This window comes from Myotis daubentonii, chromosome 7 (genome assembly GCF_963259705.1).
Source record: "Myotis daubentonii chromosome 7, mMyoDau2.1, whole genome shotgun sequence".
In the NCBI taxonomy this organism is placed as follows: Eukaryota; Metazoa; Chordata; class Mammalia; order Chiroptera; family Vespertilionidae; genus Myotis; species Myotis daubentonii.
Genome location: NC_081846.1, coordinates 35,581,147 through 35,601,939, shown reverse-complemented (window position 1 = coordinate 35,601,939; position 20,793 = coordinate 35,581,147). Strand labels below are relative to the sequence as shown.

The window sequence follows — 20,793 nt, the reverse complement described above, 5'->3', positions numbered from 1 at the left end:
GTCCAGGCCGTGGGGGCCATGGCAGAGCATGTTCTGAGCCCAGGCCAGACCCAGCTGTGCGTCTGTTCAGCAAGTCGGATCCTTGCATGGCCATCTGGAGCAAAGGTTGTGTGTGGCTTTGAGGAGGCACATCTAGGCCCTCCCAGACTCAATTTGCTGGTCTGTAAAGTGGGCATGATTATAGCTGGTGGTCCGGAACCCTTGTCTGGGGACCACTCATGAATGAGGTGTGAGCTGACACAGCCAAGGCCAGGAGGAAGGAGGCGGCAATGCTCACCCCCAGCACAGAGGCCGGATGCTTGGGGAGCTGCTTCTGGGATTCTGGCCACAGGGGCACGAGGCACGCTGCTCTCGGGGTCAGATGCCATTTGGGCTTACCTGCACCCTGGGAAGGTGAGGCTCAGACTCTGCTCCCTTGGTGACACCGGAAATGTGTGGGGACAGAGAGACCCAATTTGAGGCACACGTGATCCTCAAGATGTTTGTGTGACATCATTTCCACCTGACAGTGGGGGGCTGTGGCTGCCTGAAGCCGGCACTGAGGACCGGAGCCGTTGCCATGTGAAAACAGAGATTTTCCCAAACAGTGAACAATCCTGGTGATGTCACAGGCCTACAGAGGACCCAAATCAAATTGGTTCTGGTGCTGGGCAGCGCCTGTAACACTATCTGAGGTGACGACACAGCCTGGCCCGGGGCAGGAGAGTGCGGAGGGCGGGGGCCTCCAGGGGGGCCTCCGTGTGTTTCTGGGGTCATGTATCTAAAACCACGCCTGTCAGAGGAGGCTAGGGCTTAGCAAAGAATCACCCAACCAGAGACCCCAGAAACAGGGTTTCAATGGCACGAGATGCCCCGCCCCACAGCAGCCCACGGGGCCACAGTGGGGGCAACACGGGGGGTGAACAGATCCCAAGGCGGGGTGCTGAGCGAGGGGCCTCCCCCACACGCCTCCGTGCCTGGCTGAAACCTAATCCTCATTCTTGGTCTCATGTCACGGCCTCAGCCCTGGCGGCCCCGCGGCCTGACGCAGTCAAGCTGTTTCCGCTCTCCCCTCTTCCTCCAAGGGAGGACCTTTGTGGGTGAAGTCATGGGAATAAAAGCTCCCTTTGCCCCACAAACGGTGGGAGCCTGAAGTCGACTTGTTGTGTGGCCTCCCTCCTGGTGTCCAGGCAGCCTACCGTTGCTGTTTGCCAGAGCCCTCCCCGCAGGTGACATCATCTAATTCTCAGATCATATGAGTGTCCCCCTTGCTCAGATGAGGACACCGAGGCTCAAGTCTGCACTGGCCCAAGGTCCCAACGCCACCCAGTGAAACCTCGTCCAGGTCCGGCCCCCACACCCTGAGGTCAGACTCAGCTAATCCAGACTCAGCTAAGTCAGCGCACCTTGACTCAGTCCCCGCTGTTGTCAGGTGCAAGGTCAGCTGCTAGGAGCCAGCCCCTGCCGGACAGGTCCTCAGGCACGCTTACCTTTTCCACTTCTGCCTAGTGTGTCCCTTGGGTTATTTTCTGCGAATGTTATTGTGATAGGCAGTTAGATTGATATGGACTGAGTAAGGACAATGAACTGAGAAGGTCTCCAGGGCAGAAAGCCCCAGGTGCCTAGTAAGGGGCAAGACTGGGAAAACAAGAACCTCGTCCCCAGGTAACCTTCCCTCCCCCAGCATATCGCTGTCACGCCGTTTAGACCCCCTGACCTTTCATATCGCTGTCACGCCGTTTAGACCCTGACCCTTTCCTCCCTAGAATAGCATCTAGGCCTCAGCTGTGTTTCAGCTCCAGGCCCAGAAAGGCAGCAAAACCAGACAAGCTACGCCTTGGCTGCCTCAGGACCAGCTGCATTGACTGACGATCCCCTGCCCCGGGGACTGATCGATCAGAGGAGACCATGACCCTGAAAGGACACACCTGGGAAGCTGATGAATATTCTATTGAGGCCCTCCCCTGAGACCTCTCCTAAGATTCCCACCTGCAAGAGAGATGGCTGCCCTCTGTGCCAGGGGAGCACGCCAGTGCCTCTCCTTTCCCCCTTCTTCCCTGGACGGGACCCCATGAGACCTGCAACCAGGGGAGCAATGGGCATCGGCAGCTCACCCCAGGATTATCCCCAACCTGTCTCCCAGCCCCTTTCCTCTGACCTCCCAGGGGCCAAAGCAGCCCGGCCAGGCTCTCTGTGGCTTCTTCTGTGCTAGACCCGTCCTTGTTTCCCTCCCCAGCTTTCATAAACGTTCCACCTAAGTGTGCGTTGGCTGCGGCAATAACTTCTTCCTTCCTTTGCTGCACTTTGTCTCTTGACTGAAATCTTTCCTTCAGGACAGGAAATGAGGTCTCATTGTCTCACCGGTAACATTATCATGCTTCTAATAGATTAATTTAAAAAATTACACTTTAGTTCACCTTTCAATTTAATGCAAAAGGGTAGATATCCATGACTATATTTACCATTTTGGCAAGAATCAAATTATTATTATTTTTTAATTATCAGAGAATGAGTAATATTTAAAAAATATATTTTTATTGATTTCAGAGAGAAAGGGAAAGAGAGAGAGAGAGAGAAAGAGAGAGAGAGAGAGAGAGAAACATCAATGATGATAAAGAATCATTGATAGGCTGCCTCTTGTATGCCCCCTACTGAGGATTGAGCCGGCAACCCAGGCATGTGCCCTGACTGGGAATCAAACCATCACCTCCTGGTTCATAGGTTGACGCTCAACCCCTGAGCCACACCAGCTGGGCAAGAATCAAATTCTTAAATGTGATCGTGGCTCACCTGGGAACCAAAGGAGCTGAGCCCAAGTTGGCCGTGACCAAAATCACTCCAGCCCCTGGTCCCGAGAAGCCCTGGGGCAGCCCATCAGCTTTGAGGAAGCCCCGTGGGCTCCTGGTGTTCATTCCACACAGGGAAGAGCTCGCTCCACGAAGGCCTCCCACAACCCATGTCATGCTTCACTCATCGCTTCATGCCTGGCCGCCCTGCTGTGCCTGGTGCTGGGGCTCAGGCGAGTGTCCCGCACTGGGAGCGATGATGAGTGACACCGCCCGGAGCGGGGGCATCCTCACCTGTCTGTGGCTCGGACCACCCACTCGTGAGCCGCTCACAGGTTCCAGGTCAGTACCGTCATCCCTCACCTAACGCCTCTGGCAGGTTCCAGGACTTCACTAACATAGACAAGAGGCAAGTTCGCACGGCATCTCATCAACACTGTAACGGAATGACACTGAATGAAACCTTATTCAAAACCTGCTGCCCGGCTGGTGTGGCTCAATGGTTGAGTGGTGACCTATGAACCAGGAGATCATGGTTTAATTCCCGGTCGGGGTATATGCCCTGATTGCAGGCTTGGTCCCCAGCAGGGGGTGTGCAGGAGGCTGATCTGTGATTCTCTCTCATCATGGATGTTTCTCTCTCTCTTCCTCTCTCTCTCTTCATTCCTCTCTGAAATCAATGAAAAGAATTTTTTTAAAAGAACCTGTTGTAGTCAGTTTCCACTGGGCCAACTGGTTGATCTACCAAGTGGAGCAGTGCTTGAAATTGACTACAGCGAACTGTCATGTGACCAGTTCATTTAATTACAAACATTTCCATGGGAGTGTCAACTGCCTGATTCTAGCAATCACTGTCCCTGCCTAGTCCAGGGAAGATGCTCAGTGAAAGGGTCCTGTCTGGGATGTCCTAGAAAACCCAAGTCAGATGGAAGTGGTTGGAAACATCCCCAGGCCCTGACTCACCTGGGACCTTAAGGGAGCTGAGCCCAAGGAGGCTATGCTAAGCCTGGCGACGGAGGACATCGTGTGCTCACTGAAGACTGGGGTCTGCTGGGCGGGTGGTGGTGCCTCAGTTTACCCAACGTTGTCTGTGGGAAAGACAGCACGCACGCACCTGGCGGACATGAGCACCCTGGTGCTGGGGAGGTGGTTTCCCCGCCTCACCCTCATGGGCCTGAGGATTTGGTGGGCTTTTGCAGGTGTTCCAAGGTTGTCCACCCGCCTTTCTGGAAGTCCGCAGTAGCCCCAAACCTTGCATCCCTAGGACTTTGATATGGGAAGAGGATGGCTTGGCCTGCTCTGTGGTGCTCCTTGTGTGAATCACACCTGTCCCGTTACACGAGCACCTTGTGAGGGTGTGCTGGTATGCTACAAAGCTTCCACGGCCCGAGGCACCCTGTCCACCCTCCCCCGCCTGCTGTCTGCCCCCTCAGGCTGGCCGCTACGCACAGTGTCAGTGGCCTGTCTTCCCTCTGATTCTGGTTGGGTTTGGTCAGGGAGGCGCTATGGAGAGACGGGGGCAAACATGAGAGTGAGGTTGGGTCCCTATTTTGCCTCTTCCTCCCGCTGGGCTGCAGGTGGCAGTGGGCAGTGGTGCGTTCCTTTAGTAAAGGCCCAGCTGTGGTCACACAGCTGGGGGCCAGGCTGCCCACCCTCCCCAGCGGCTCCAGCGCCCGGGCCACTCTGTGTCACCCCTCGTTTGTGCACCTTCCTCTCCAGGGCCAGTCCTTTGAGTTCTCAATGCTTCCCGGACCCTTGCTCCTTCCTCTGAGGTCTCAGACACCCCTGTGGGCCGGGGAGCTGCTCCTCCCTCTCTTTGGGTGTCAGAGTCCCAGCGCGGCCACGGGTTAGCTCAGCGTTGGTGTAGTGGCCGCGGAGACCAAAACCATGTCCCTCTGATGTCCCTGGTGCCCTGAGTCCAGCCCCCGCTGAGTGAACAAACAAGCAAAACTAAACGGGGTGCTCCCACGGGGGGTCAGCTGGCTGCCTCTGGGGGTGCCGGGGAGCCGCTCAGTGCTCCTGGATGGGGCTGAAGGGCTGGGTCCACTTGGAGACGTCCAGGAAGACGGTGGAGGCGCAGTGGTAGAGCCAGAGGCGGGGCAGGGCGCCGTGGCGGATCCAGGCGTCCCTCCTAGGGTCGTAGGCCTCCATCTCCACATGGTAGTCACCATCCATGCCCTGCCAGCGGCCACCCGTCAAGTACAGTGCGTCACCCAGCGGCACCAGCGCGCCATTCTCGTGCAGGCTATGCAGGGACTGCACCTGTGGGTGGTCAGTGGTCAGTGTCCAGTGGGTGGCCAGAGTGTGGTGACCAGGGGACGTGCAGAGAGGATGCCAGCACCCCGCCCAACGTCCCGTCCAGGGCACCAGCACACGTGGGACCTGGGATGTCACCCTGGCTCCCTGTGACGCTCTTTCCCCTCCAGCTCCTTCTGTGGGGAGTCCCCACTACCCGCCTCCCTCCGGCTCCCAGCCCAGGGTGATGTTTCCAGCCCCCTAGTGCTCCCCGGGGCCCAAATCTGCTAATTTCTGGAAGCTGGGGTGAGGGGGCGGGGAGTCCTGAGCCTGGAGCTGCCTCCAGGGTGAGGTCTGGGCTGAGCCTCTGATTCTCAGCTGCTCTCCTGAAGGGGACAGATGTGGCCTCAGCCTCAGACGCATGTGTGGGGCCACGTGCTCCATGGGCCCCTCACTCGGCCCCTGCACCCCTGGCCTTGGCCCCTGGCTTCAGGAGTGTCCTGGGTAGGAGTGTGGGTCAGGGCCAGCAGCCGCCTAAGGTCCAAGAGAGATGTGGGCGCTCCTGGAAGAGCCCGGATGGCAGTAAGGAGAGGTTTGTCTGTGGCCTGCACCTGAAGGCAGTGATGGGTGGTTATTCTCTCCCCCCGCCCGCCCCCCCGCCCCGCTACCCACCTCGGGCCTGGAGAGGGCAAGTGCCGCTACATGGCTGGGGCCCTGCCCAGAGCAGTGGCGTGAGTCGAGGCCCAGTTGAGCGGACCCGGGAAGAAAGCCCTGCCTGGCAGCGTGTGCCCTGCACCTGCTGTGCCACCGTAATGGGGCCTCTGGTCAGCTGAGCACTGACGCCAGGGGACAGCTGTGGGCAGTGGGATCGCGGCGGCCCTGTGTGGCCAGGCCTGGGGCGGCTGCAGGAAGCAGAGCCGCCTCCTGGGGCTCCAGGGACTGGGAATCTCAGGGCAGGTGGAGGGCCCAGCACTGACTAGTGCTGAGGCCACGGCGGGCTCCGGGCACTGCCCTCCTTCTCCAGAAGAAACAGGAGAAGGGTCAGGGCTCTGGTGCCCCCGAGGGCGAGTCTCCAGATGCCCACTTCCCACTCCCTGCCCTGGACCAGTGGCAGAAGAGAAGGGGGTGCTAAGAAGCTGGCTGCTCCCACCCACCCACCGCTCAGGAATCTGCACCCTGGCTTGACTACCTCTGTGGACGGAGACTCCCTCCCTCTTGGGCCTGGCCCTCAGTGTGGCTGAAGCACTTCTGGCTGAGCCTGGTTTTGCGCCCAACGAGGACAGGCCGCCCCATGCTGGGGTCAGAGCACTCAGAGTGACCAGTACACTCCCTCCCCGTCCTTGGCTCTCCCATCTCACGGTCTCAGCCCAGGCGCTGGGTCTCATCTCCCCTTCACTGTCCTCCCCGGTGGGGACACCCCCAGGTCCCGCTGTCCACAGGCCTGCTCTCTGTGGTGTCCGGGTTCTGGGGGGCGGGGGTCACACTGGGAGGCAAGGCTGAGGCCCACCTTCTGCCACAGGTTGGCCCCGGGGTCGTACACGTAGACCTTCTTGGTGTTGTCGCCGACCAGGTAGAGCGCCCCCTGCAGAGCCGCACAGCGAGGCGAGGACAGGTACTTGGGGAGGAAGGGCGAGGCGATCATACTCCAGGCTTCTGTGGGGACACAGGGTCTGAGGCTCCTCCAAGTCAGCACCCCCTTCTGAGCTGGGGAGTGAGCCCTTGCATGTCCACAGACCCGAGCCCACTGCTCGCACCTCACTTTCTCTGGACAGGGGGAGGGTTGTGGGGGGCTTGCGGGAGGGGCTCAGGGGCGGGAGGCCCTCAGAGCCTCATCCTCAGGTCCTGAGCAGGGCCTTGGTCTGGCGGCCACCCCACCCTCACCGGCACCCTGGGCCTCTCCTCCGTCTTTCCCCGTCCCCTTGGTCTGGGAACCTGGGGCCCCACCTGACCCTGGGGCCAGCTGGTCTCCTGTGGGACCCTCACACCCATCCTGCAGAATGGGTCCTAGAACATGTCCACAGTCCAGGGGACAGAACAGGGGGCGAGAGATTGGGCTGGGAGGGCCACCGAGCCGGAGACGGCCCAGCTGGAGCCAAACTCTGCCCCAAAGCGCAGAGACCGAGCTGCTGCCACTGGGCCTGGTGGGTCCAGGCCACTGCTCCCGGCCATGAGGCCAGTTCCAGGCAGATACAGCTGCCAGACAGCTTCCCAGATCTGGGGCTGGGCGTCCCTGTCACTGCCCTGGGCACTCTGCCCCCAGCCCCCTGGCCGCTAGTCAGGTGGGGGCTGTGGCTCTGTGCAGGTGACCCCTCGTTTCCCCCCTGGGCCCCTCATGTCCACTGGTTCCCCACCTGTGACGGGGTTGTAGCACTGCAGGGCCAGCGCGTTGTACTTGCAGGCGCTGGAGCCCACCAGGTAGAGCCGGCCCTGGCAGCTGGCCGCGGAGAAGTTACTGACGTACTTCAGGGCCGGGCTGACAGGCGTCCAGGTGTCCGTGTAGGGGTCGTAGCTCTCCACCTCCACTACGTCCAGGGTGGTGCCTGTGAGGGCAGGACAGGGCTGCAGGGGGCGGGGCCAAGGGCAGGTTCCCGGAAATGCAGGGCCTGGGCTTTGTAGAGAGACAGGGACCGCCCTGCGTGCGCCCCAGGAGGGGAAGGGAGTGGGAGGCATGGCCTCATAGGCAGATGCCTGTCCTCCATCTCAGAGGGAAGTGAGGTCCGAGAGGTGAGGGCATCTGCCCAAGGCCACATGACCAAGAAGTGGCATGGGAGGTGGGCACCCGTAGGCAGGAATTCCTACCTCCAGGATGGTAATGGGGCCTCGCAGTAAAGCCCAGCCACTCCCAACCCCTCAGAGCCCGGCACAGTGGAGGGGTGCTGGTGGGAGCCCCCAGGCCTCTCATCGTGGGGGCTGTAGGTAGCCCCCACCCCAGCCCCGCAGAGCCTGGGGGTGGTGATGACTGGGCTCTGCGCTGGGTGGCAGGGCCAGCCTGGGGACCCCGAGTTCCTGGGGCTCAGGACCTGTGCATGCCCTCTGCTCTTGGGGAGAGCATGACAAGCTCTGAGGGACGAGGGGCTGGCCAGCACAGGAGGAATTCGGAGTGGCCTCGGGGCCAGTGGGTCCCCTACAGAGGCCTTGGGAAACTTGCTCAACAAATGCATTTTGTTTTTCAATATTCATCCAACCACACGTGTCTCCGGGGTGACTCTGAGGGGGCTCTGGGAGGAAGGAGTTAAGGTGGGTGCCCATCCTCGGGCGGGGCCTGCTGGGGCAAAGGTAACAGCAAAGGGACCCATTGTGGATCCCCGTACTGAGGAGGGGACCCCGACCTGAGGTTCTGGGATGGGAGTAGCTCTCTCTGCTGGCAGCTGGAGGCCAGCCCTTCAAGGGTCTCCTTCTGGGGACTGACCCGTCCTGTTTCCTGGGTCCCTGGAGTGCATCAGAGTCACCGGCGCTGGCTACCGCAAGCCTGAGCCTCATTCCAGGATGTCCAGTGGCACAGCCCAGGGGGAATTCTGCTGCCCAGCCTGCCCGGAAGCCCTGGCATGGGTCCTGTTTACCCCAGACGGTGAGCTCCTGAAGGCAGGAGCAGGGGCAGTGCCCTTCGTCCCTGGGGCCAGCATGGGGGCTCTCTGGTCCCAGGTGAGGGCATGGGGGTGGGGAGCCATTGTTGCAGGATTGAGAGGCCGCCAGGCTGCAGAGAGGTGGGGAGGGGCTCAGAGGAGCAGGAGGCGGCCTGGGCGATGGGGCGGGCAGCCTTACCGCCGATGACGTAGATCTCCCCGTTGAGCGCCGAGCTGGCGTGGTTTGTGCGGGCCTTCAGCATGGGGGCCACCGGCCTCCAGGCTGCCTCCTTCATGGGGAAGCACCAGGCCTGGGTGGTTGACCAGGTGTCTGTCTTGGTGCCCCGAGAGCCACCTGGCAGGAGAGGTTCTGTCCCTTAGGTGCCCGTCAGCCTGGGGTCTCTGAGCCCGTGGGAACTGGGCATCCAGGGTCCTGCTCCCTTCTCCCCAGGCCAGGCCTCCGTGCTGCCGGACCCCGGGCTGGGTGGGACCACGGTGGCCCAGCCTAGCTGGGTGGCTCGGACAGGTCCCTCCTGCTCCACAAACGGGCGCAAGATCAGTGGTTCAAACCCCCACCCTGGCAGCTCTGCGATATGAGAGGCAGTGACCCCTTCCCCTCACACGGTGCCGTCTTGGGAGGACCCGGCTGCGGAGCGTGGCAAGGCCACCTGGGTCCACGTCAGGCAGGGACTGTTCCCTGCACCCACGTGTGGCCCTAAAATGCCCTCGTTTTCACCCCACGAAAAGCTCCGGAAGAGTCTTGACTAAACTGTGGGATCCCACCAAGCGAAGGGGGGCCCCCGTCTGCCCACCTGTGACGTAGACGCTGTTGTTCAGCGCAGCCAGGGAGAAGCCCCACTTGTGGAAGTCGGGGAAGTCTGGGAGCGGCGTCCACCTCTCTGGCAGGAGGAGAGGCAGGGTCAGCATGCAGGGCTCCCTGCTGGGCCTCTGCCCCTCACACCTCCTCTGCTCCCTGGTGCAGAGCCGTCCCCTCACCAGCGAAAGGGTAAGGGGGTCTCTGCTGCCGCAGAAGTGGGGGCCACCCCAGGGGGCGGGGCCCGAGGCGGCCCTGGTGCTCCATGTGCATTGCCAGGCCCGGCTCCTGGTGGCCCCCTGGAGCCTGGCACCCAGACAGTCACAGCCCGGCCCCAGGGTGAGCCGAGAGGTGGCCAGGCTCCAGACGCTGCTCTCACACAACCCTGCAGTTGACCCCACTGACCCCAAATGGACCTTTTGGTCTGGTCCCACCTCCATCAGAGGGATGATGGGTTAAAGGGCCTGTTCTCTAGTCACTAGTGGGTTATAACAGAAACATCATTCATTCCCAAATTCCTCACGCATTTGCCTTGAGCCCCTTCTGTGCTCACGTGAACCAGGGGGATGCAGGGGACCAGACGTGGGCCTGCATTGGGCAGAGTGGTCCACACCCAGCTCTCAGGCACCAGCTGTGTGGCCTGGGGAAGCCTGGCCTCAGTTTCTTCATCTGTGGAATGGGGATAATTCCCAGCTCCCAGGGATGTGGGGACAACATGAGATGCCATGTGTCTGTCACACAGCAACTGCTCAGCCAAAGGTAGCTTTTAGGACAGAGGAAGGCACCCGAGTCAGACCTGCCTTCGTGGAGCTACGTGAGGTCAGCTGAGGCAAGGAATGCTTTGAGAAGATAAAAATGAGACAATAAAGGTGGGAATATTTAAGTCCTCTAAGTGGACACATTTTGGGTTTTTAGAGAAGGCTGTGGGAGAGACACAACCTTGGGGATGTCCCTTGGAAAAGTCTGTTTATTGTTGACAACAGTTTTCAGAACACGCAGAACTTCGGGCCTTGCTGGGCAGGGGCTGTGTGCCCTCCTGACTCATGTCTGTGCCACCCCATGGGGATTGCCCAGGAGTCAGTCACCAGGCCTTTGCCTGCCAGCATCCCCCTGCCACCCTCCAGTGGGATCCGAGGGACAGCTGCTTCGGGGCTGAGCCAGCCGAGCTCATTTTCTGATGTCAGGCCCGAAATCCCCTCTCGTCAGCCCCTGACCTAGGACAGCCGGCCCCAAGCCCGCCAGACACTGACGCCATGGGGGTGTCTGGGGACCTGCCCAGCAGCCCCAGGACACCCGCCAGCCTGCATCAGTGTTGCCCAAAGATCTGCCTGGGCCAATGTGCCCTCCCCACCCCCCGCAGGAGAGGCACATCCAAAGGGCAGGGCTGGCCCCTGTGCAAAGGAGCCCATTTCACAGATGAGGAAACCGAGACTCAGGGAGGTAAAGTGACCTGCTCAGAGGCTGCAATTAGAATCCCATTCGGGCAGATCCAGAACCTGAGTGCTCACCCCCCCCCCAGGCTGCCTGCACCCGACGCTGAGGCCACAGGGGCACTGAAGGCACAGGGCACCAAGAGGAAGCAGCTGCCAGGTCACCCATCCCATACCGTGTGGTCTGGGCAGCAGAACCCCTTATTGGGGTCCCATGGCCTAAAAGACAAAACTGAGGGCTTTGGCTGAAGGGGACCTGCCCCCCACTGTCAGCTTCCCCTCCCCCAGTCTCGCCCACAGCCCCCTGAGGCCCAGGCACACCCAGGATGGGCCTGTTGTCTGTGCACCTCACAAGGGCTCCTATCGGTGGCAGGCGGAGCTCTGGACGCTGGAGTACTCACTGGCTTTGGTGTTGTAGAAAGCGAAGTTCTCGAGATGGGGGGCGGGCTCCTCGGCGCCCTCCTCAGCCTCCTCCAGGGCCCGGCCGCCCACCACCACCAGGACCTCCTCCAGCTGCTGGGGCAGGGCAGGCAGTGCCTGTGGGCCAGGAGGGTGCAGTCAGAGGGAAGGGTGGCGGCTGTCCCTGCGCTGGCAGGCCTTGGCGGTGTTTTCTGAGGCAGGTAGTAGCCTTGACATTTGGGGACAGGGGTCCACAGGTGTGCTTCCGTGTTGGTGCACATGTGTGGGTGGGTAAGGTTCAGTGTGTAGGCCTCTGTGTGTGTGCCCATGTGTGTGCATGTGCCCGTGTGTGCATGTGCCCGTGTGTGCATGTGCCCATGTGTGTGCATGTGTCGATGTGTGCATGTGCCCATGTGTGTGCATGTGCCCGTGTGTGTGCGTGTGCGCATGTGCCCGTGTGTGTGCGCATGTGCCCGTGTGTGCCCATGTGCCCATGTGTGTGCGTATGCCCATATGTGAGGTGACTGCATCAAAGCACAGAACAGCTGCCCCTGTGCCCTGAGCGTGAGAGCAGCTCTCCTTCCAGTGGCAACCATGCACCTGCCAGAGGTGTTCCTGCACCCACCTTTGGAACTGACCCCAGGCTGTCCCCAAGCCCCCACATAAGCCTCCCCCTGCGCCTGGAGCCCTGCTCTCCTGGGCCCGCATGTGCACACCCAACTCGGATGGCCCTGGCAGGTGAGAAATGCTGAAATGGCCCCACCCTAGTTGGTAAGTAGCCACTGTCCAGAGCTCCCAGGACCTAAGGGTTCCACTGGCCCCTCCTATGGATGCCCGCACCTCCCTCCACCAGCAATTACAAGGTGACTACCTCACAGGGCAGGGCCCCCAGCTGGCTCTACCCCAGGGCTGGCCTTTGTGCCTGGCGGTACAGGGCCACCTCGCACCTCATCCCTGGCCTGAGCACGGTTTTGTCTCCAGACTTGGTTGCTGAGACATCCTCTGGAGCAAGGCCTGGGCAAGCAGCAGGTGGACTGTCGGCTCCCTGTCCCAGCCACACCCTGGCCTGTCACTTCATCAGGACCTGCCCTGCCTGCCAGCCCCACTGCCAGCAGGATAGGAAATTGCACTTATAAAAGCTCAAGCAGCTTCCTAGGGGCAGGTGGTAGCCGGCTGCCATGCCTGCCTGTGTTCTGCTCCCCTTCTCCTTACATTTGACACCCATGGGCACAATCTGTACTTGGGGGTGCGTGGTGCACTCTCCATCCCCAAGCAGGTGGAGTGTCTGAGCTTCCCCTCCCTGCTCCCCCCACTCACCCCATCATGGCCCTGGGACAGGGCTGCTTGACACGCCTCCGACTCCAGGATGAGTGGCTCTGTGGCCAGCAGCTGCTGCACGCAGGGCCTGGGCACGGCATCCAGGCGCACCAAGTGGAGCAGCTCAGGCAGGTGGGCGGCCCGGGCCTGTGGGTCGTGGCGCACCCAGCGCAGCAGGGCCTCCAGCCGGCTTTGTTCTGGCTGCGCCTGCAGCAGGTCGCTGGCCAGACAGGTGGCCAGCCGGTCTTGGGACAGCTGCAGGAACTCGTCCTCCTGTGCCACCGCCTCAAAGTTCTCCCGTAGGAAGGCCCAGGCCTTGGCCACCACGCCCAGCAGCCCCTGCTGCTCCCCGAACTCACAGATGCCCAGGCAGTTGGTGGCGTCCAGCTGCTGCTGCAGGTACCGGCCGCAGACCTTCTGCACGGCGGGGAAGTGGAGGCGCGCGGCCGTGCGTGTCAGGGCCTCCACGTTGGCCTGGGTGATGGTCAGCCGGCCCGTGTACACGAAGTCCACCAGCTGCCCCACCACGGCAGCCTCCACGTCCCACAGCTCCACGCGGGCCGCGAAGCTCTCGGCAAAGTCGCCTGCGAACATGGCGTGGAAGTAGGGGCTGCTGAGCGCCAGGAGGCCGCGGTGGCAAGGCAGCTCCCGGCCGCCCACCAGCAGCGTGACGTCGGCCAGTTTGGGCTGAGAGCGCAGCCGCTGCAGCCCGTCCAGCATGTCCTGGGCGTGCGAGGGCAGGTGGAAGTCCAGGTCGTCCACGTTCCGAACCATGACTGCGGAGCCAACGCGGCCAGCCCCCGGAAGAAGCTCCTGGGCGAGAAGGAAGCGGGTGAGCTGGGGCGGGTGGTCTCATTCACACCAGCCCTTCCCACCCCCCACCTGGCGGCTTCCCCTGCTCCGGATCCGCATGGCTGGGGAGGGCGTTGGGGACATGGAGAGGCTTCCGCCCCGCCCTCCCTGGTCACACGGAGCCTCGCCAGCTACGACCCTGCTGGTGCCCTGGGGGAGCCATGGCTGTCTCTGGCCCCAGCTCCCTCATCTGCCGGTGGAGAGGCTGATGGTGGAGGGCTTGTGTGGTCAGTCCCTGCAGGAGCTCCCGCTGACAGGCCCCCGTGCGCGTGGCCACATCCCAAGGGTGGCTCAGGCCTTCGCCACACAGACCTGCCTGTGGGGTGCATGCTCTTAGCGTCCCTTTTACAGATGAGGAAACTGAGGCACAGAGTAGCACTTGTTTATGGTCACACCGCAGGAAGTGGGGGAGCCAGACTGGGGAACCGCGGCTGAACCCCCAGGTTCCCGCCGTCTCTGGGTATAGGTTGGTAAAGACAAACCCAGGTGCACTTCCTGGAGTGGGATGTCTCAGCCCAGTGTTCATTTCGTCCGAGTCAGCAAATCGCTTCTGGGCTTATTGAGTTATGCGCACGTTGATTTATGTTCTTCTGATATTTAACTCTGAGAAAGCCTCCCCAGAGAAGGAAACAGTTTGCATGGAGGCTTTCTTCCGGAGTTACCCACAGCTGCAAGGAGCTGCACCCCAGAGAAACAGTCTGTCCACCAGGGGGCGCCTTCCGCAGCCGTCGTCCCTGGGGACAAAGCCCCAGAAACGGAAGCTGGGAACCATGCGGGCCCGTGGGGTGGGGAGGCCTTGCTGAGCTGACGGTCCCTCCCCTCCCCGCTGGTGCCCCTCCCCGTCCGACAGAGCAGGGGCGGACCCAGGGAACCCACCTGGGGTCCTGAGCACCTTCTTGGGCTCATGCCGGGACAGGACGGGTCAGCGGGCCCGGCCTGATACCATCCCCTCCCTAACCCCCAGGGAGGCCCTCTGGCTGGTGATGGCAGCTCTGCCCTCTGAAGGGGGGTGAGCTGGAGATTAGTGGGCCAGCCGCTGTCCCCAGGCCTTGCATTCCTGTCATTGTTGGGTTCCTTTGGCCCACTGCTACCATGACAGGCCCCGGGGGCGGGAGTGCCCAACCACATTCCTATGGGGCCAGAGCATGGTCTGCTGACACCTGCCACCCGGCAGTAACAGCTCAGGGTGCGGCTTCTGGAGGGTCCCAGCGCCTCAACCGGTGCCTGTCCGGGCCAGGGGTGAGGTGGGCTGAGCAGGCAGGGCAGCAAAGGAAGGGCCTTAATCCAGCTCCAGCCGAATGCGGGGCGCTGTGGCCCTGGCTGCAGTTGGGGTGTGGTCCAGCTTCCCCCTTGCTGGGCACAGAGGAAAGTCTGAGTCCCCACCCCACCCTGAGGGCCGGGCTTGACCATGATCTGGAGTCTCTCAAAGTGTCCAGCACTGTGATTGCCAAGCCCGCGGACGTTGCCACCGTAACCCACTATCTCCCAGTTCCCCTCCCCTCCTGCCTGCCCGCTCCAGAGCCCCCGGACCTACCTCTCAGTGGGCCCCTGCACCCGGTTGCTGAGGACTCGGCCGGAGAGTAGGACTGGCCAGCTGGCCGAGGGGCTTGGAGGGCCTGCTGGGCTGAGTGGCCACGTGGGGCCCAAAGGGTATTTTTAGCCTCTGTCTGCATTGGGAGGGGCGGGGGGGGGGCAGGCCGTGAGGGATGGGCCGGTGGGGGGAGGAGATCGGTGTGGTCTCCGCCTGGGCTGTCCGCTCTGAAAGCCCAAAGGAGCCTCATCACGGCAGCAAGGCCGAGGCCTCTGGGACCAGGGGCCGGGACGGAGAGCAGGACGGGGGTGAGTCTGGGCTTCACCCCTCCCTGTGGGCTGACTGAGGGCTGCGGCTCCCTCCTCCTTCCTCGTCTGGGAGATGGACAGTGAGCCTGTGCTGGGGTCCCAGGGGGGCACCCAGAGGCCCCAGCTCGGCTGACGGCACTCGCTCCTCCACGGTTACTGACAGGCACCTACGTGCCTCTTGTTCTCTGCCAAGCGGGACGGAGGGCTGGTCACCAGAAAGGCAGTTGGTCAGCGAAGGCGTCCACACGGGAGTCCCTGGTGGCAGCGGGGCCGTCTCGGTGGCGGGGACGCGGGATCCTGAGACCTTGACCCCATTGTATCATGGCCTCGCGGCTGCCGTGGTGTCTTTACTAGTGTGAGAGCCGAAGAGGGCCGCGAAATGGGTCATCTCAAACCCAGCAGCAGGGCCTCGCGGCAGTGCTGGTGCACACGGTCACGGTCACGGGGGGTCACGGGGCCGCATCGAGGCCGCCTGCGTTCTGGCTGGGACACCGAGAGGGGTCTCCGAAATCTCCCAGAGCAAAGCTTCTGAGCCGAGGGCCTGCAGGGACCTGTCAGCCCCCCTTCCTCCCCAAGGCTTCACTAACACAGCCGTTCTGGGTGTGCGGGGCCACGCCAGGTTGGGCCAAGTCTGACAGAGGCCTCCCAATGTCCACTAGGGACTGGCTGATGCTCTTTTTAAAAAAATATGTTTTTATTGATTTGAGAGAGAGAGGAAGGGAGAGGGAGAGAAACATCGATTGGCTGTCTCCCACACTGGGGATCAAGCCCGCAACCCGGGCGTGTGCCCTGACCAGGAATTGAACCAGCGACCTCTTGGCTTATGGGTCAACACTCAACCACTGAGCCACGCCAGGCGGCTGGCTGATGCTCTTATAGTGCCGAGGGGCCTGTGCCCGCAGGGGGACACCCTCACTCCTGGCAATGTTAGGTAATTTCTCCAGGGGAGCGTGGGTCCGGGACAGATGGCTCCTGCCCCACCGGCACGGCTGCTGGCCCTGCTGCCTGCTGAGGAGATGGTTGTGAGCTCTCAGGGTGCGTGCCGTCCAGTGGGGGGCACAGCTGCTCCACAACGACTGCAATGAGTGATTAGCTAACACATGCTCCCTGGGCGCTTCCACACTCGCTCACTCACAGGTTTCCTGGGTCTATGCTGCCCTCCTCAGCCCAGCACGGCCCAGCGCAGACTAACCGACTCAGCCCAGCCCAGCCCAGCCCAGCCCAGCGCAGCCCAGCCCAGCCCAGCGCAGCCCAGCGCAGCCCAGCCCAGCCCAGCCCAGCGCAGCCCGGCCCGGCCCAGCCCAGCCCGGCCCAGCCCAGCCCGGCCCAGCGCAGCCCAGCCCAGCCCGGCCCAGCCCAGCGCAGCCCAGCCCAGCCCAGCCCAGCCCAGCCCAGCCCAGCCCAGCGCAGCCCAGCCCAGCCCAGCCCAGCCCAGCGCAGCCCTGGACAGTTTTAGGACTCCCCCAGCCTTGGGCATTAGCGTGGAAGGGGATGGTGGTGGAGCGGGAACAGAGAACTCAGTGTGTGCCTGCACCACCCCTCACCTCCCTGTTTGCAGGCAGAACACCAGGGCTAACGCTGGAGGAAGTGAGGACAGGGTTCTGATGAGAGGCTGCTGTCACCAGAGCCGCCCAGCTTGGGCACTGAACGGAGACCTTCCCGGGACATGGAGGCCCAGCCCCTTGATGACAGGTCAGTTTGGGAAACTCGATACCAGGGCTCAAACCAGATCCTCATCACAGATCACCACTCGGTGGTGCCCGTTTTTAAAAATACGTTGCTGGTTTCTTTTCATGACAAAAACCACACATGCTTATTGTGGAGAATTTGGAAAACACAGAAAAATATAAAGCAGAAAATGCAGCCAGTCAGACAACCCCCGTTAACACAGTGGCCCCTGCCCCTTCCGCCTTCCTCTGTCGTTAGAGTGGCTGCGGGCAGGTGCCTGAGTCCGGCGTGGTCACTAACGTCGCAAGCACTGCTGATGGGAGTGGCCTTTGGAAAGCCTGATTTTAACTCTCATCCTCATAGGGACCCGCCACACCTTAGGACGCTGGAGGCGCTGTCCAGTCACCTCTCTGAACAGACTCGATTGGGTGTATGGTGCCACCTCTGATTACTTCCCGGGGGAGATTCGGAGAGCGAGACCACCAAGTTAAGGGTGCTCACCTTGCAGCCCAGGGTCGCCCCGCGTGGGCGAGTGACGCACTGTCTCGCGGGAGGTATCACTGTCCCTGTGCTTGCCTGGCGCCTGCATGCCGCGAGCCTCTCCTGGCGCAACCAGGCCCTCCCACCCCCTCTGCCGGCGTCTTATGGCCTTATTTGCTCAGGGTATCTTATTCCGTCTGGGATTTATTTGGGGCACGGGCCCATAGGTCATCCCCCCCAATTAGCTGACAACGACCTCGGGACTATTATGGGCACTCCCTTCTTTCCCGAGGACGTGCTGCAGCATGTGTATCTCAGGGCAGAGCCTTCTAGGGGAGGTGCCTCACCTTCCTCTGGCCTGTGGATCCGAGGGACTGTTTTCTGGGGTCAGAACCAGCTGGTTGGACGGACGATGGCTCCATAATTACGATCTCTTCCCGTCTGAAATGTCCTTGTCTGTTGTATGTGTTTGTTGCTGTGGCATAACAAATGACCCCACGGCCTAGTGTCTTAAAACAACAAACATTAATGATCTCTCACAGTTTGTGGGTGGTTCTCCTTCAGGATCTCTTAGCTGGTACCAAGCAGGCACCAAAGGCTGGACTGGGCCGGTGGCCTCCGTTCCTCACACACGGGCCTCTGCACAGGGCTGCTCCCAACACGGCAGCGGTTTCCCCGGAGACGGGAGCAGTGAAGGTGGGAGTCTTGAGACCTACTTGACATCAAGACTTGGAAGGTCACTTCTGCCCTGACCAGGAATCCAACTGCTCATAGGTCGACGCTCAACCACCAAGCCAGGCTAGCCGGACCCTTGGTTGACTCTTCTGCGTGCCCTGACCAGGGACCAAATCTACCACCCTGGTGTAGTAGGACGACGCTCTAACCACTGCACTACCCGGCCAGGGCAGCTGGGGCCTTCCTGGGGAAAGGTGGGCTTGTGCTGAACCTGCGCATCGGTGCACAGGTGCCGGGTTCATTCCGGCCACGAGGAGGGATACTCTCACTGCCTCTGGCAGCGGTTTTCTTCTCTGTGCCCTGCACACGCTTACGGCCAGCGAGAGCACAGGGCTCCCTCTCTCCCGTGTGTTTCTAACTCACCGGGAAGCCCTGGGGTTCACCTTGTTCTGGGTCTGGTCACCTCACTGAAGTCTGCCGTGTGGGCAGGGGCTCTGAGGTCCTCAGACGGGCCCTACCAGGCCAGTGTCTGCTGCAGGGGACCTGCTCCCCACACAAGAGCTGCTAGTGGGCCGGGGCTCAGGCTGCTGAGCATCAGAGTCACCTGGAATGTCGTGAAAAGCACCAGCTCTCCCCGCACCAGCCGAGGCCGAGGGGCTCAGAATGGGCGGGGCTGCCCCGGAACAACACGTTCATATAAACCCCCAGGAAGCAGGGTGTCTACTGAGGCGCTTTCTCCCTCCTTCCGGGCCGCAAACCTGGGTGTGAGCCTCCACCTCACCCCTCTCCTGGCAGCCCACCCCAACCCCATGTCCTCCCAGAACCCAGGATGCTGTGAGGCACCCCTGCTGGCCTTGGTCCAAACCCCTGCTGGGAAACTTCGGTCCAGAGGCGGAGGGACTTGCCCCAGGACACAGCGAGTGGGCAGGGATGTCCCAGTGAGGTGTCCTGGGCCCTGCCCAGTGCTCTCCTGAGCACCTGAGCCAGAAGACCACCTCTGCGGCCAGGCCTTGTCCACCGCCCCCACATCCTGGCCCCTCTGTTGCCCGGCCCTTAGAACAACGAGGTCCTGCAGGCAGCACAGGGATGGAGTCATCGAATGCCCACGTTTCCTGGCGTCCCCCCCAACACCTCCCCGGGCTCACGCAGCCCCAGGCAGCTCCCATCTGGCTCCATCAGACATGCTTTGGGGCCAAGAGCTGGGAAGCAGCGTGGAGGTGTTTGTGGGAGCCCAGAGTTGGCGCTCTGCTCATTGGAACCTGCTCCTTGAATAATGATCGCAGGTGGGCAAGTGTCACTGTGGTCTCAGGACAGAGGCTCCCCCCCCCCCCCCACACACACACACAGGACCTCAGTCTGCCCTGACCGTGACCCTGGGGGGGCAGGTCAGTGCTGCACCCGTTTGCAGAGGAGGAAGCGGAGGCTCTGCAGGGTAAGGATGGTGACGCCGAGATGAGGACTCGGGTCTTGGTGCCCACCCAGAGCTGGGACCCGCTCTGGGCACAGGCAGCTCTCCCCGGGGCAGCAAGCACAGCGTGAAGACCAGCCAGGAATGGGAGTCTTTATTCAGCAAATCTGTGTCCTCCTTTCTGGGCCCGGCAGCCTTGGCCGCCCAACACTCCGACTACATCTCCCAGGCGTCTCTCCCTGTGGGACCCCGAGTGGGCTGGCTGGGAGGGCTGTTCCATCCCACGACTCGTCTGCTGTGCTTGTCGGTCGGGGCCTGGCTGCAGGGAGGGGGCAGCCAGAGGAAGTCCTGAGGCCCCTCCCCGCACACTGCCTATTGGGCCCTGGAACAGCTGCAGGGGACCCTCCCCAAGTCCCCTGGGCAAACCCCACAGCCTGGGGCCCATCGTCCTGCTGCCCCAGGGCCCGGACAAACCATTCGGGGCTCGTCCGCACCACCTGTTCACGAGATGCTCTGTTCACCGGAGGCTCCCTGGGGGCACCCACCCCCTTTCTCAGCTTCTCACGGAGAAGGGTGTGGGTGACACCTGGGCGGCCACAGGAGAGGCTGAACCTCATCGTGGCCGGGCTAGTGTGCCCCCCCCCCCACAAGTTCTCTGGATCTGGCAGCCCACTTTTGAGGGCGGGCAGTGCCCCTCTCTGCTCAGAGACCTTTTCTGCCACTGCCTGCATCACAGCCGTCCCTGCTGCCTGGGCCACGTGGTGTGGGCAGGGCTGTCAAACTGAGGACAGGAGCCCCACAGGGAACCAGGCCCCCTGGGACCCCGGGGTGGGTGCGTGTGTCGGCAGGTGGCTGTGGGTGACCGGTATGCACCCGTGTGAGCACCTCCCTGAGCCGGGGAATTCCGAGGGCAGTTCTGACAGGAAGGCCTCTGCCATTGGCTCCTGTTCTCTCCACCCTCCACCCCCCAGCTCCTCTCGCATTTCCCAGAAAGAGAGGCCAAGGGACGTGGAGGGGCAGCCTGAGCTCAGCAGGAGAAACCGAGGCCGGACCCTGCAGGGCCACCAGCCCCAGAGAAACCGAGGGGCAGGACACTCAGGCACTGGGAGGAGGACCCACGAGAACATGGGCTGGCACCCAGGTGCACAGGGGACAGCCGGGCAGAGGGACCTGGGGCTGGGACAGGAGTTGGTCAACTTCGGGGCTGAAGGAGAGCACAGCGGAGAGGCCTCTTGGGGCCGGTGGTGAGAAGGATTCTGAGGCTGAGCCCAGAGCCGAGGAGGAAGGACTCAGGGCAGGCCTGGAGGGCGCTGGCACGCTGAGTGTCTGCCTGCCTGGCGGGCTCACC

General features: G+C 62.0%; 2 protein-coding genes across 3 annotated transcripts; one reads left to right on the top strand and one right to left on the bottom strand.

The window, feature by feature from the left end:
* Positions 1–2,378: 2,378 nt before the first annotated feature.
* KLHL30 (kelch like family member 30) lies at positions 2,379–15,017 on the bottom strand. Of its 2 annotated transcripts, XM_059703724.1 has the most exons (8): positions 14,910–15,017; positions 12,524–13,336; positions 11,209–11,344; positions 9,376–9,462; positions 8,763–8,918; positions 7,352–7,540; positions 6,508–6,653; positions 2,380–5,027 (listed from the first exon to the last, which is right to left on the bottom strand). In XM_059703724.1, the coding sequence occupies exons 2-8, from the start codon at positions 13,295–13,297 to the stop codon at positions 4,776–4,778; spliced, it is 1,740 nt and encodes a 579-aa protein (XP_059559707.1). In that variant the 5' UTR covers positions 13,298–13,336; positions 14,910–15,017; the 3' UTR covers positions 2,380–4,775. The 2 variants fall into 2 exon arrangements, with proteins under 2 accessions (XP_059559708.1, XP_059559707.1); XM_059703725.1 differs by lacking the exon at positions 9,376–9,462 and having other exon boundaries at positions 2,379–5,027.
* A 68-nt stretch (positions 15,018–15,085) lies between these two features.
* LOC132238405 (uncharacterized) lies at positions 15,086–20,693 on the top strand. Its single transcript, XM_059703722.1, has 3 exons — positions 15,086–15,214; positions 16,773–16,906; positions 17,246–20,693. Exon 3 carries the CDS (start codon positions 19,590–19,592, stop codon positions 20,691–20,693), a length of 1,104 nt encoding a protein of 367 aa, XP_059559705.1. The 5' UTR covers positions 15,086–15,214; positions 16,773–16,906; positions 17,246–19,589.
* Positions 20,694–20,793: the final 100 nt, after the last annotated feature.